This window comes from Mixophyes fleayi, chromosome 4 (genome assembly GCF_038048845.1).
Source record: "Mixophyes fleayi isolate aMixFle1 chromosome 4, aMixFle1.hap1, whole genome shotgun sequence".
NCBI classification, from domain to species: domain Eukaryota; kingdom Metazoa; phylum Chordata; class Amphibia; order Anura; family Limnodynastidae; genus Mixophyes; species Mixophyes fleayi.
Window position 1 is genome coordinate 264,521,421 of NC_134405.1, and position 15,607 is coordinate 264,537,027.

The following is a 15,607-nucleotide window of genomic DNA, read 5'->3' on the forward strand; positions in this document are numbered from 1 at the left end:
CTTCTGCATAACCACCTCTACGTTACAGCTCAGTTGTTGGAATCCAATGGCAGGTTTCTAAATGATATTAAATCAAACCTGACTCCAGCCCAGGATGTTTTGAGTCTGCTGTTCTATACCGGACTGCAAGGAGTTTTCCTTCCAGAAGAAGGTCCCTACTTTTGGAGTGATACAATATGTACGCTTCCATTCCCAGATTTTGCAAACCAATATTCTGGCAAGGTGGTCCAGATCCAACCTTCAGCTTGCTTTCCAAATTGTTGCCTTCTTGGATACACAGATCATTAACGTGGTTGGCAGACAAACTCAACAGGGGTTAATAGTTTTCCATCTGGGACTGAATCATTTGAGACCACAATGCATGTCTGACTGGATAGGAAGGAATGACACTGCATTTTCCCCAAAAGGGCTATTGGTCTACCAAAAAAGCAACTCTTCACATCAATGTCTTTGAAGTCAGAGAAGTACCAATGCTCTGAAAAAGCACAATCCTTACACGGCAGGGCAGTCCGAATTCAGTCAGACAATGTTACTACTGTGGCATATATAAATCTTCAACCCTGGCATGAAGGAATTGGCCAGGATTTTGAGATGGGTGGTGTGGCATGTCATATTAGCCAAATAAGTTCATGGTAAACCCCTGTTCTATGGAGGGCAACTGTTTCCACATGTAGACTTCCACTTCAGACCAGCCCCTTTCAGGACCATGACTTAGCTTGTCTTGTTAAAACGACGTGGCTGTCGAATCCACGATTTTGAGAACAAAGGATGTTTTGGAAGAGGTTATTCAGTCTATTATTATTATTAATATTTATTTATAAGGCGCTACAAGGCATCCGCAGCGCCGTACAGAGACAAACAAAATCACAATACAATGGGAGACAGCACAGTACAGTAAACACAGCAACTCAGTACGCTCAATGCACAGCTAGAGAGGGCGGGGAAGGGGGAGGGAGGATCCGAAAACGACGGGGTCCAAGAAGGGGGGCGCGGAAGACAGGGAGACCCCCAGGGGGGAGGAGGGAGCGAAAGTGGACTTGGGGTGGAGGACCTTTGAGGAGGAGGGCTAAGTAGCTGGAGAGCAGAGTTAGAAGTTTTGGAAACAGGAGGAGAGATGGCCCTGCTCAGAGGAGCGTACAATCTAAGGGGAGGGGTGGACAGACAGAGAGACGCAGGGGAGAGAGGGAGAGTAGGGGGACAGAGGCAGAAGATAAGGTAGGAAGTTAAGTGGGAGACAGGCTTTAAGAAAAAGGTGGGTTTTTAGGGCCCGTTTGAAGCTGGACAGATTAGGGGAAGTTCTGATGGAGGGAGGGAGCTTGTTCCAGTGGAGGGGGGCAGCGCGGGCGAAGTCTTGGATACGCGCGTGGGAGGAGGTTATAAGGGGGGAAGAGAGGCGACGGTCAGAGGCAGAACGGAGAGGGCGGGATGGAGCATGAATAGAGAGGAGGGTGGAGATGTAGGGCGCAGTGGAGTTGGCGAGGGCCTTGTAGGTGAGTGTGAGGAGCTTAAAGAGGATTCTGAAGGGGAATGGGAGCCAGTGAAGGGCTAGGTAGAGGGGGGAGACAAAAGAGGAGCGGCGAGAGAGGAAAATAAGCCTAGCTGCAGCGTTAAGGACGGATCGAAGGGGATCGAGATGAGAGTGGGGGAGGCCAGTGAGGAGGAGGTTGCAGTAGTCCAGGCGGGAGATGATCAGAGAGTGGATAAGGCATTTGGTGGCATCTTGGGAGAGGAAGGGCCGGATGCGAGCGATGTTGCGCAGCTGGAAGCGGCAGGATTTAGCAAGAGAGAGGATGTGGGGGCCAAAGGAGAGAGAGGAGTCGAGGATGACACCAAGGCAGCGAAGTTGGGGGACAGGGGAGATAGAGGTGTTGTCGACAGTGATGGAGAGGTCAGAAGGGGATGGGGTATGAGAGGGAGGAAAAACTATGAGCTCAGTTTTGGCAAGGTTAAGTTTGAGGAATCGAGAGGACATCCAGGAGGTGATGGCAGAGAGGCAGGCGGACACCCTAGAGAGGAGGGAGGGAGAGAGATCAGGAGAGGAGAGGTATAGTTGAGTGTCGTCAGCGTAAAGGTGGTAGCTGAAGCCGAAGGAGCTGATGAGTTCACCCAGGGAGGAGGTGTATAGAGAGAAGAGTAAGGGTCCCAGAACAGAGCCCTGAGGGACCCCGACTGGAAGGGTGGATGGGGGGGAGAGAGACCCAGAGGTGGTGACAGAGAAGGAACGGTGAGTAAGGTAAGAGGTGAACCAGGACAGGACTGGGCCGGAGAGGCCGAAAGACTGGAGGATGTGAAGGAGGAGGGGGTGGTCAACGGTGTCAAAGGCTGCAGAGAGGTCAAGGAGGATGAGAAGGGAGAAGTGGCCCCTGGCTTTTGCAGAGAGGAGGTCATTGGTGACTTTAGCCAGGGCAGTTTCAGTGGAGTGGAGGGGGCGGAAACCAGACTGGAGAGGATCAAGGAGGGAATATTCAGAAAGGTAGGAGGTGAGACGGCTGCAGACGAGCCTCTCAAGAATTTTGGAGGCAAAAGGGAGAAGAGATATGGGGCGATAGTTCGAGAGAGAAGTGGGGTCGAGATTAGGTTTCTTAAGAATGGGGGATACGAGAGCATGTTTGAAGGAGGAGGGGAAGATGCCAGTGGAGAGGGAGAGATTAAAGAGGTGAGCGAGGTGGGAGCAGGTGGTGGGGGAAAGGGAGCGAAGAAGGTGGGAGGGGATGGGATCCAGGGGGCAGGTAGTGGGGGGGGAGGATAAAATGAGAGAGTGGACTTCCTCGCCGGTGGTGGGACGGAAGGAGTGGAGGGGAAGGTGGTTGGGGGGGGAGGACAGAAGAGTGGGAGGGGTGGAAGAGAGAGTGGAGGAGGAGATTTCAAGTCGGATGGCCTCGATTTTAGAGGAGAAGAAGGAGGCGAAATCAGAGGCAGTCAGGGAGGAGGGGGTGGGGGGAGGGGAGGGGGCCAGGAGAGTGCTGAAGGTGGCAAAGAGGCGGCGGGGGTTAGAGGACTGGGAAGAGATGAGGGATTTAAAGAAAGATTGTTTAGCGAGTGAGAGGGCAGAGCTGTAGGATGAAAGGATGAATTTAAAGTGGAGGAAGTCAGCCAGGGAGCGGGATTTTCTCCAGTGACGTTCGGCGGAACGGGAGCATTTTTGGAGGAAGCGGGTAAATTTGGAGTGCCAGGGTTGGGGTTTGGAGCAGCGGGGGTGGACGGAGTGGGCAGGGGCGACCGCGTCCAGAGCGGAGGTGAGGGTGTGATTGTAGAGGGAGACCGCCTGGTTGGGGCAGGCCTGGGAGGAAAGGGGAGAAAGGAGGGTATCGAGAGAGGAGGACAGAGAGGCAGGGTCAAGAGCATCGAGGTTGCGTATGGACAGAGTAGGTTTGGGCAGGGGGAGGGGAGCAGGAGAAGAGGAGAGAGAGAAGGAGAGGAGATGGTGGTCGGATAGAGGAAAGGGAGAGATGGAGAAGTCGGAGAGATTACATAGGTAGGAGAAGACAAGATCAAGGGAGTGACCAAGGCAGTGGGTAGAGGAGGAGGTCCATTGGGTGAGACCAAGGGAGGAAGAGAGGGTGAGCAGTTTGCTGGAAGCAGGGTAGGTGGGGTTGTCGATGGGGATATTAAAGTCACCGAGAATGATCGAGGGGAGATCGGAGGAGAGGTAGTGAGGAAGCCAGCTAGCAAAGTTGTCAAGGAAGAGGGAGGTGGGGCCAGGGGGGCGGTAGATGACAGTGACACGGAGATGGATGGGGTAGAAGAGGCGGATGGAGTGAGCTTCAAAAGAGGAGAAGGAGAGGGAGGGTTCAGGGGGAATGACACGAAAAGTACAGGTGGAGGAGAGGAGGAGGCCAACTCCACCGCCAGGGCGGGCACCAGGCCTGGCGGAGTGGGTGAAGGAGAGACCACCATAGGAGAGGGCAGCGGGGGAAGTAGTATCAGAATCGGAGAGCCAGGTTTCAGTAACGGCAAGAAGGTTAAAGGAGTTGGATAGAAAGAGGTCGTGGATAGCAGTCAGCTTGTTGCGGACGGATCTGGCGTTCCAGAGGGCACAGAAGAAAGGGGGAGAGGAGAGGGGGGAAATGGGGATGAGGTTAGCAAGATGAGCAGCGCGCGGGGGATGGCGGGGAGGAACGGGAGAGGTAGGGCGGGGGGAGAGTATGGGTATGGAGTGAGAGCGGGGAGGCATAGTAGGGAGAGAGAGTAACAGAACAGTGAGATAGTGGGGACAGTGAAAAACAGGTAAGAACAAAGGCAGGAAGACAATGAAAAGGTGGAAGATAATAACGAATTAGGGCGTGGAGGGCAAGGAACAACAGTACAGTGAGATAATAAGGACAATGAAGACAGGTAAGAATGATAGCAGAAAAGTAAGATAATAAGGACAGCGGATAACAGGTAAGAATAAGCAGGGAGACAATAGCAAGATGGAGGACAATAACCAATTAGGGCGTGGAAGGCAAAGAATAATAGAAGGAGAGGTAATAAGGACAATGGAAATAGGCAAGAATAATAACAGGTAAAACTAGTTGCTGGTAAATATAAAATCAGGAAAAACAAGATAAAGGCATATAAATAGTAGAATAATAACAGGTAAAAAGTAGAAACTTGTAAATGTACAATCAGGAAAAACAAAATAATGGCATATAAAATAATGTTTTATATGCAGTTGATGCAGTTAAGCCAGGGATTCAGCAGGAGAAGGGTTAACTGACAAGCCGGGTCGGTACACAGTAGATCAGTTGCTGCAGATAAGCCAGGGATTCAGCAGGAGAAGGGTTAATTGACAAGCCGGGTCGGTACACAGTAGATCAGTTGGTCTACATAAGCAAGGGATTCAGCAGGAGAAGGGTTAATTGACAATCCGGGTCGGTACACAGTAGATCAGTTGATGCAGATAAGCCAGGGATTCAGCAGGAGAAGGGTTAATTGACAAGCCGGGTCGGTACACAGTAGATCAGTTGATACAGATAAGCCAGGGACTCAGCAGGAGAAGGGTTAATTGACAAGCCGGGTCGGTACACAGTAGATCAGTTGATGTAGATAAGCCAGGGATTCAGCAGGAGAAGGGTTAATTGACAAGCCGGGTCGGTACACAGTAGATCAGATGGTGCAGATAAGCCAGGGATTCAGCAGGAGAAGGGTTAATTGACAAGCCGGGTCGGTACACAGTAGATCAGTTGATACAGATAAGCCAGGGACTCAGCAGGAGAAGGGTTAATTGACAAGCCGGGTCGGTACACAATAGATCAGTTGGTGCAGATAAGCCAGGGACTCAGCAGGAGAAGGGTTAATTGACAAGCCGGGTCGGTACACAGTAGATCAGTTGATACAGGTAAGCCAGGGACTCAGCAGGAGAAGGGTTAATTGACAAGCCGGGTCGGTACACAGTAGATCAGTTGATGTAGATAAGCCAGGGATTCAGCAGGAGAAGGGTTAACTGACAAGCCGGGTCGGTACACAGTAGATCAGTTGATGCAGATAAGCCAGGGATTCGGCAGGAGAAGGGTTAATTGACAAGCCGGGTCGGTACACAGTAGATCAGTTGATGCAGATAAACCAGGGATTCAGCAGGAGAAGGGTTAACTGACAAACCGGGTCGGTACACAGTAGATCAGTTGATGCAGATAAGCCAGGGATTCGGCAGGAGAAGGGCCAACTGACAAGCCGGGTCGGTACACAGTAGATCAGTTGATGCAGATAAACCAGGGATTCAGCAGGAGAAGGGTTAACTGACAAGCCGGGTCGGTACACAGTAGATCAGTTGATACAGATAAGCCAGGGATTCAGCAGGAGAAGGGCCAACTGACAAGCCGGGTCGGTACACAGTAGGTCAGTTGATGCAGATAAGCCAGGGATAGATGGTATGGCCTTGTCTTTGGAGTGATGATGACACTCCTTTGTACCCATGTACAGTCTATGTTTATGGCCTAGAAAAGAAACCCCTGCGAGGAACTCCCATAGAGTGTGAAAATTGTAAATTGCTTAATGTGACAAAAAGGCTTCCATACTTCAGCTATCAAGTTATCACATCTCGTGCCTTTCCTATAGAAAGGTCTTAACAGTGGCCTATAGACTCTGATTGAAGTTTGTGGACAACATGAACTTTAATATTTTGCATGGAGGATAGTGTTCCTTTTTGACTTTTCCTCTGCAAGGCGTGCTTTTATGTTGAGCACCTTATCCTGCGAACCACCTTTTTTTTTTTCTCTAGCATTTCATGACAATAGGCCTTTCCTTCATACAACGTATTGTTCCGGGCCACAGTGGTGTCAGGGTTCCACCTTAACAAGGATATTGTTATCTCTTCTCTTAAGCCGTGCTAGACGTGGTCAGATCACTGAAGATCTATTTGAATAAGTGCTACGGATTTACGGAGGATGGGTCCTCTGCTGGTCCTTTATGACTCGCAGAAGAGGTTGGTCAGCAATGCACAGACCTTTGTCATTTTGATTAGAGTGGTTATTCCTCTGGCTTCCATAAGCTCTCGGAAAAACTGTTCCTAAAAATATTTCAGCTCGCTCTTTCAGATCAGTGAGTGCTGGGCGGGATAGTATGGGTCTTTTGCTGGGCAACTTTGTCGTTCAGCCTCCGAGACGTTCGTCAATACTTTCACAAAGTTTTACCATTTTTACGTCCAGAGATGCTGGCTTTGGACTAAAGGTATTGCGCACAGCTATGTCTGAGCATATCCTACCTTTAGAATGTTTCTATGGTGAGCTGTGTCCCCCAGTAGGAAGAAAGAGAAAAGAGGTTATTTGGATTTTGTTAAATTAATTTCTCTAATTCATTTTGGAGGACACTGCTGTTTCACCCTTACGTTTATTGATTCAGTTTGTTAGTTGTTTTGTTATGGAGTGTGCTGGCTCATTGTTTTAAATTGTAGAGGATAAGTTATAATCTTGCTATGGACTATTGGTGTGGGGAAGAGCTTCAGGTTCTGAGTATAGTTAACTCATAAGTGTCCAGCTCCTGCACCAGTCTATATACACCATGATGAGCAGTATCCACCAAAAGGAATTTGAGAAATGGATTTAATGCATGTACAGAAACCCTCTTATTTTACATAAGGAGATCAGGTAAACATGCTTTTTTCAGGAACATCAAACATGCTATTTTTGCTTTTAGATTTTTTTATTTATATTTTTAGTGAAGTGTCGGCAGACATGACATTTGAATTACAGTGATTTGTGCAATAGAAGTGATGTTTTCTGATACTTAACCACATCATATTTTATATCTTTTAGCTATTTGAAGTGAAAGAGATATTTCAGATAACTGTTCTCAACCTCTTTGCAAGGACTGGAACTTTTTGGAAATGTGATTTATATTAACTCAAATAGCAAAATATTTTTTACAAAATTGGTGAACTTTTAAAACTGCAATCCCAGGTACGGTGAGTTAAATCTCCCTACCCAACGCTCTTCACCAGAGCCCAGCAGCTTGTCCAACATGCAATAATCTGGCATAATCACCAGAGTTGTTTGTTTTTAATAATTGCTGTCCTAAATGTTGCTGCCATTTTGTAACTTGTGAATGCATGGCTCCTTCACATAATCGAATATTTCCTCATTTGTATACTAACAGAATGATCTCTTATCTTTACATGGTTAAGAGTGATTTACATTCCAGTGTGGCTTATCAAACCAATTTTTTATCTGTAAAATATTTGTATTTCTTTTATCACCAGCCAATAAGAGTACAGATTATTATCCCTTCCCATAAATCTAAAAAGAATGAGAAGTGTGCTTGATAGTTCTTCACCACATCATGTTTTACTTATTTTACTTTTAGAAGCTTCGTTCACAAACGAATATTGGCTGTTTTTTTTACTGCTGATCATTGCACACTTCCCTTTTCACATTACAGACCATTTCCATGTCCAATGGCTAATCTTTACTTCACCCATCTAATTTCAAACTCCACTACCCTTTAAATTGTGATAAATATTCTCTCTTGATCTTGCCAGATAGCTGCTGATCTATTAATGTAAATAAAATTTGAGATAAGATATCTTAATTGTAGGGATATTTAGCTGGCTAGAATGACAAACATATCCCTAAAGGGGGATATGGTAAATAATTTCTTAATGTGACTTTTTAGGACTGTGATTTTTGTACTAGAAATGTATTTAAATGTAAGACTAGTTATGAGATGCAATGTAAGAGCAGCACAGATTGTAGGTCCATTCTAAAAATATAGACAATGCTGCAAGGTGACTTGTATTGCTTCATAAATCCAGTTTCATCCTCCCATCCACTTTAAAATCTCTGACAAATCTTACCTGGTGATTTATGTTCTTCTAAATACTGTAGTTCCAATTTCTTTTCAAGATATGGGAAATGAACAATTAACTATTCTCTAATTGCCTGGAAAAAAATATATTACAAATCAGAAGTGAGCAGTGATCGGTGAAAAATGACAATGCAAAGTATTGTCACTTCTTTCACTCTTATGATGCGTCACAACATTGGGCACACACCCTTATCTCGCATAATTGTCATTTCTTGAAGGTGACACCCAAATAAATCATAATGACTTAAAATGGACACTATATCATTGTATAACAAACACAAAAAGTGCAGGAGCTTTACATTGAGAAATGGCTTTATTGGTTAATATGTAGCAACACGGTTTCTTAGTGTTTAGCACTCCTGCCTCACAGCACTGCGGTTATGAATTCAATTCCTGACCATGGCCTTATCTGTGTGGAGTTTGTATGTTCTCCCCGTGTTTGCGTGGGTTTCCTCCGGGTGCTCCGGTTTCTTCCCACAATCCAAAAAGCATACTAGTATGTGAATTGGCTCCTATCAAATTGACCCTAGTTTCTCTCTCGGTGTGTGTGTGTGTGTGTGTGTTAGGGAATTTAGATTGTAAGTTCCAATGGAGCAGGGACTGATGTGAGTGAGTTTTTTGTGCAGCTCTGCAGAATTAGTGGTGCTATATAAATACATGATGATGATAATCCCATCTGGGGTTAAAATGAAATATTACCGTCTTCCTATAGACAAGAACATCAGTCTCTACTTGAGAAGCTGTCTGCTTTGGAGAAAAAAGTCATTGTTGGTGGGGTGGATTTACTGGCCAAAGCAGAAGAACAAGAGAAACTATTAGAGGAATCAAATCATGAGCTTGAAGAGCGTCGAAAACGAGCAGAAAAACTTCGCAGAGAGTTATTGGAAAAGGAGGTTTGTAGTCTAAAATTATTTATTATGCTTGTGCATGCAGCGGCAGGGCAATCATACAAATAATAATTAAAATGTAAAATTAAAAATCAGACTTTTTAAAAAAATTATTATGTATGTTATTGTTTAAAATGTTTACAGTGTACTGAATAACATTTGATTGCTTCTTGGTAATTCTGTGTCTCCTACCACTCAGCAAGAACGATTGGATATTGAGGAGAAGTACACAAGCTTACAGGAGGAAGCACAAGGTAAAACCAAAAAACTGAAGAAAGTGTGGACCATGCTAATGGCGGCAAAGTCTGAGGTTTGTTTTCTCAATCCAAGCCATTCCTGCCTATTTTGTATAATCATGTTAAATTGGTTGTCTGCAATCAGGCTTTAAGGTACTTTCCTAATACCCATCATTGGCTTTAATAGCTCATATTGGTGCCTGGTCATAACGGATACTGAATTTTGCCTGCAATATCCACAAAATCTACAATTACAATAGAGAATCACTGTATTGGAAGCATTACATCCTTTAGTTTGGCATTGATAATGGTACATAGAAAGGCCTATAACCCAACGGCCAAATTGTCCCTTCAATTCTTATTCTGTGTGTTCTAAAATTATATTTATTGACTCTTTTTGTACAGTGACCAAGATAGTGGTGAATCTGTCACATGTTCTCAAAAGAAACCCAATACTTTGATTAAAAGTACACATACTTGGTATCCTTGTACATTCCTAAATAAAAGTTATCATGGGAAAAGTTATGGATTTATAGTGTTGTGTGAATTGTTTTCTCTGGCTTTCTCTAATGGTTGTAAAAGATGCATAAAATTGAAAAGCAATCTGTTTTAATATGTTAGCAAAATAAACCCTTATGTATACAATTCAATTGAGAATGAGAATTAAATTTTTAATTGGCATAAAAATGATGCAGCGCAAAATCATAAAAATAAGCTGGGTCATAAAGGGGTAATTCACCTCTGGTCTTGAAGCGGTTTAGTGTTAGGACTTGTGATAGGCACTCGCCGTTTACACGGCTTAGTCTGCTTAGGCAAATAGAGCCTAAAATATACATACATACACAGCCATATGACATCAACCTTAGTGGGAGCCATACTTTTTATCTGTATTAGAAATTCAAAGGCCAGCTGCAGCATTATTAAAGACACAGAAAAGAGAGCCTTGTATGGGGTTTTTGTTCTTTTGAAATGATTAGAATCTAAAATATAATTACAGCCTCTATTCCCTAAAAAATATCATACCAGATGCTGTATAGGAAGGATTGTGTGTGTCCACATCTTTCTACAGCCCTCAAAATATGTGTGTCTGCTGTTACTCAACCGGTGGTAGTCAGCATATCGATGCTGACTACCCCAACTATCAATGATGACCGCTGTCAAATGCGACTTCAAGCAATCGCGATGAAGGAAGAAGCCGGTGGCACTTAATGGCATCACTGAGAAACGCGACGGTATTATCGCTGCTGTTAAGGGGGTAATGTAAGTATGTGGCGATGTACAATGTAGTTTACAAAGGCTTCTACTTTATACACCGCCGCATTACGTTTCTCAGTGATGTCATTAAGTGCCGCCGGCTTCTTCCTACATTGCGATTGGTTGAAGTCGCATGTGACAACAGTCGTCATTGATAGTTGGGGTAGTCAGCATCGATTTGCTGTACCCAACCCTACTCAACATTATAAAAGCAGTCACATGTGCTTGCAAACTATCTACAAATAATATAAAATGTAAGTGAGCCTCCATAATTTCTGGTACTGTGTTAATGGTGAGAAAACACCTTTGCACTTTGAATCAATATTATTTGCATCAAGTCCCAATATTAAACATTATTAAGTATGGTATAATAATTTTATAATCAGGTGCTCCCTTAGTACTTAATGTAAATTATAGAAGGAAAAGAACTACTATTTTAGTGGGCCACTCCTGAGATATTAATTTTCTGAGGTACAATAGTCATTATTATCAATTGTTGTTGACTGACCCCTGTGCTTTGGTTATGGATCTGGATTAAGTTCGTGTTTTGGTCTTTGTAAAACCGCCCTCATGTGTTTTTTTGATTTTGGATCTGTATTTTTTAGAAAAATTGCTAAAATATGCTAAAATCACATAATTTTGATCTTCTTTTTGCTTTTTTTTTTGTTCCTACATTATTACTAACCTCAATAACACTAATTTCCAGTCATTTTCTCTTAAATTTGACCACCTCACAGGTCACAATATTATTTTCATACACTTTTGGACAAGACTGCAGCGAGCTGGCTGGATTGAAAAGGACATGTACAGTTTAACAAACCAAGCGCTCCAGTGACATGGAGTGCCATTTTATGGCTGAAGTGCTTTGTTGATTTGGGCCCCCACAAAACAAGCTACCAATAGCTTAGCTGCCTTAAGCCCAGCAGTGCTGTCAATGAACTCTACATTATTAAACCATGTCTGCTCGTGCTGCATCTTTAATCTCCTTCTCCTCTGTGGACACCTCCCTCTCATCCCTGAAGAACTGCCAAACTTATGTAGCCACAGGAATGGATATTACAACTGGAGTGGCATTAGATCTGCTTCAGACAGACTGTGACACTGAACATGCAGGCAGCATGGAATGCAACATTTTTTGAATACGCTACATTGAACAGAGATTTAAACTAATATATACATGCAGTTGAGGAGGCCATACTTAAGTTAAAATGTGACCCCCTGGATGAGATCCCGGATTTAAGAGAGCTTGTACACGAGAGAGACACTGTGCTTCAGAAGAATAATACAGAGGATGCCCTGAGGCATGACGATAACTAAACAGCTAAGAGACCAGAGAAAAGAAATGTGTGTGTCACCTGCCCCTGCAAATGAAGCTTTGGAAGATGACGAGAGATGGTGAACCCGGTGAAAAACAAAGTATGTCGTCTCATGTACGAGAGAGAAACAATTGAAAGGATGATTAAAAACAAGCTTCCAAAAGGTAAATCCGCCAGGTGTCCAAAAATTGGCTGTGATACCTCTGACATGAGCATATCGGATCTTGTTCCAGACAATGCACTAAAAAGAGCTATTGACATTCACAGCAAAAAGCAAGTTCATCACTGAGCTAAGAATCGGGCACAATACCCAAAAATTTTAAATATAGCTAGGTACCTTTGACGTAAAGTGCAGATTACAAACACTTTGTGCAATACTGATGAAATAGCAGCAAAGTGAAAGGTTTGAGTAATACATATACACGTCTGTTTAGACATCCATGCTTGCATTACTTTTGCAAGCCAAGTTGTTCTTTGTTAATAAAACTATTGTCTTTATACTGGTAGAAAAAATAATAATCCTCCACCATTCTTTGGATGTTGATAGTAGCATCAGGTGGAGTTACGGCAGTGGTGTCACTAATTTGGTCAATTCTTTTATAGTACACCAGTCCAGATGTCAAAATGTTGTACTGAGTCATCAGCATCATCAATGGGTGTATTTAAGTTTTTAAAAGAACACAACAGTATATAGCACATGTAGGTAACATTGGCACACAGAGATAGCTGAAAGGAAAAGTGGTGCAAGATGGAATTGTCCATCTTGCACCACTTGCTTCAGTTGGTGGCAGGGCATATTAAATTGTTCTTGTAGCTGCTGCAGTCTCCTAAATGCTCTTGCCGAATGCCGGAAACGTCCAGATATTTTATGGGCCACACACAGCATCTCCTGCGTTTTGTAGCCCAATAATTAAATGTTTGCAAACCTTCTGGTAGAGGTGAGGAATAGCTTTTCTAGGAAAATGGTGTTGTGATGGAATTTGGTAATGGGGACACAAGACCTCAATAAACTGTCTAAAACCAGCTGCATTAATAGTGGATATTGGACACATATCTAATACTAGCATAGTCGCTATGGCATCTGTGATCCACTTTGCGACTGGGTGACCGCTTTCGTACTTGCTTTCTCTTGCAAAGGATTGTTTAACAGTCAAATGTTGTAAACTACTGGTAGTCTTCTTTTTGGTCTGCTTTTGGGATGAAGATCCACCACCAGCAGTGGGCTAAAGCTCAAGAATTCTTCTGAGGAATCCTGGATTCAGGATTAACTCTGATGGCTACTGAGGATATTGCTGCTTGTGGGTGTAGATTGCAGGGATCTAGCTGAGCGGAGAGACTAGCTGATGCTGGACTGCTTGTTGTTAGATTTTTAGCAAAAGTATCTGATTTTCCTAACTGCTTGCCATGAACTCGCTTCAAATGGCATAACATGGAAGAGGTTCCTAGATGGTTAAGGTCCCTACCTCTGCTGACTGTGGCTTTGCAAACTCTACAAATGGCTAGACAACTGTTGTCAGGCTTTGCGTAAAAATAATTCCACACATAAGAGGTGGATTTTTTGGTCTTATTCCCAGGCATTACAATGACCTTCTTCTTATCACTTGCAAGAACTGCTTCCACTGGTGCAGGACTTGTACAAACAACATCATTCTCATCAACATCCTCATTAGTGCCGTCGTCGGCTACAAAAATATCCGCCTTATCCTGTTGCAATTCCAAAGTGGCATCCTCAATCTGTGTATCACCAGCTACACTTGGGCTGCTCATCCACACATCTGCAGAAAGGCTGAAAGGAGACTTCTTTATGAGTACAGTATCAGAAAAGTCAGACTTACACATAGCACTCGTGGATCAACTAACTCTCCTCGGGTTTGTGTCTGTTCTGAATCTGAACATACAGTTTCTTCTAATGCCTTACTGTTTTCTTCAAGCTCGGCTTTTACACGTAAAAGTATTTGGGCACCATTTTCTTTAGTCCGAATGACAAGGTCTTGCATCGTCATGACTGTCCTTACAAGAAGATGCCTTAGTGACAATTGCAGAACTAGCACTCATAGAGAAAGTAGAAGGCCTGATTCTTTCCTTGTCACTGCGTGTGTAGAATGGCATGTTGGCAATTTTTTTTATTTTTTTCTGCAGTTAGGTTGGGTTTTCCTTGATTACAGGTGTTTTTTTTCTTTACCAAGGTAAAAGGTGTTTGTTTTTACATTTTTGTTTCCCTGACGTAATAACACTAAGCACTTTAACATAGGCTTTAGCAGATGACGTAGAGGGATTACTATCATCATGACTGGTGTCAGCCGCTGCTTGGTGCTCCTGGTCTACTGTGGACTGATGTGAATCCATTTTGATGACACAGTAGAATGTGACTGTAGACTTTTAAGAACACTGCCAGCGCTATTATTTGAATTACTGTTTCAACACTGAAAACTGCCACCTCTCCTGTTTCTGTGTGAGCTATAACCCTTTAGAATGTCACTTGAGACTTTGAAGAACACTGCCCTCCTTTCTTTTTCTGTTTTAGCTATAAGGCTGCCCAACTGCACTGGAGACTGCCAACAACCCTGCTACCCCCCTTCTGTGTTTCTCTGTGAAATGGCACCGGATCTCCGTAGAGGGTGGTATTTATGAAATCCAAAACTTGCGAGATCCGATGACGCGACAATGACGTTTCTCCTCGTTTTCACTTTCGGGGGAGCATGAAATTACTGAGCCGGCTCGGTACTCGAATCGGCTATGTTCAGATTGGCTCGGTTTTCCAAAAACCGAGCCCAAGCATCTCTAATTATCAATGGGTCCTGATGACTAGAAAGATGTCCTCCCTGGACAAAGGTGTAGTATAGATAAAATGTAACTTTTATTGTATATCCATAAAATGTCAAGTTTTAAATAGCAAAATGTAACTAAATTAAAATAAGTGGGTCATTAGTAGGTAGATATTAAATATTGTTGATAATCCTTAAATAGTTTGCACAATATATAGGACCAGACAACTCGCTGTATAGTTAGAGTATCTATAATAATATATATCAAAGGTGAAATGATATTTTCATGTGTAAATTACCTTAAATATAAGGCTTACTATAATGTTATATCATCTCAAATACATACATAAATTGTACATTATCTGATGTTAGTATCCAGCAAGAACCATAATTGCTAGACAAATAGATATTTGTCTCCTGTTGTATGCTACTGATAATGTCTATATTTAAACAGCAGTGCTATGCTTAGCACAATAGCGAAACGTACATTAGAGTAGCGTCATGATGGTGTATTTTTTTGGCGCTAGAATGGTAGATATATGGACCTCATACAATATTGAATGAGAAAGCTAGCCATATAGGATAGAATATAGGATAGAGTTTCTTAACAGTATGAGGCATATTCAATTAGCTGCGATGTTCGGATGAACATTGCGACTGCCTATGAGGGGCGAAGGGAAATCTACGATGTCGTGGTAATGCAGAGTGCTTTAGCACCCGTTTCAGAGACACTCCGCGCACAATTGAATATGCCCCTATATGCCCTTAGAAAATTAGAAGCTCTTTACATATGTGGAAAACCTGATATACAGACTAGCACATACAATGTACTAAATAGCGCTGGACTGAGTCATTTAGAATAATATCTA

At 43.3% G+C, this 15,607-nt stretch overlaps 1 protein-coding gene across 1 annotated transcript in view; it reads left to right on the forward strand.

The window, feature by feature from the left end:
* Positions 1-15,607, forward strand: part of KIF3A (kinesin family member 3A) — a 78,582-nt gene that overhangs the window by 52,368 nt on the left and 10,607 nt on the right. The window contains exons 13-14 of the mRNA XM_075206004.1: positions 8,993-9,173; positions 9,367-9,514. Coding sequence (XP_075062105.1) covers positions 8,993-9,173; positions 9,367-9,514 — 329 coding nt within the window. The remainder of the gene's footprint in view (positions 1-8,992; positions 9,174-9,366; positions 9,515-15,607) is intronic.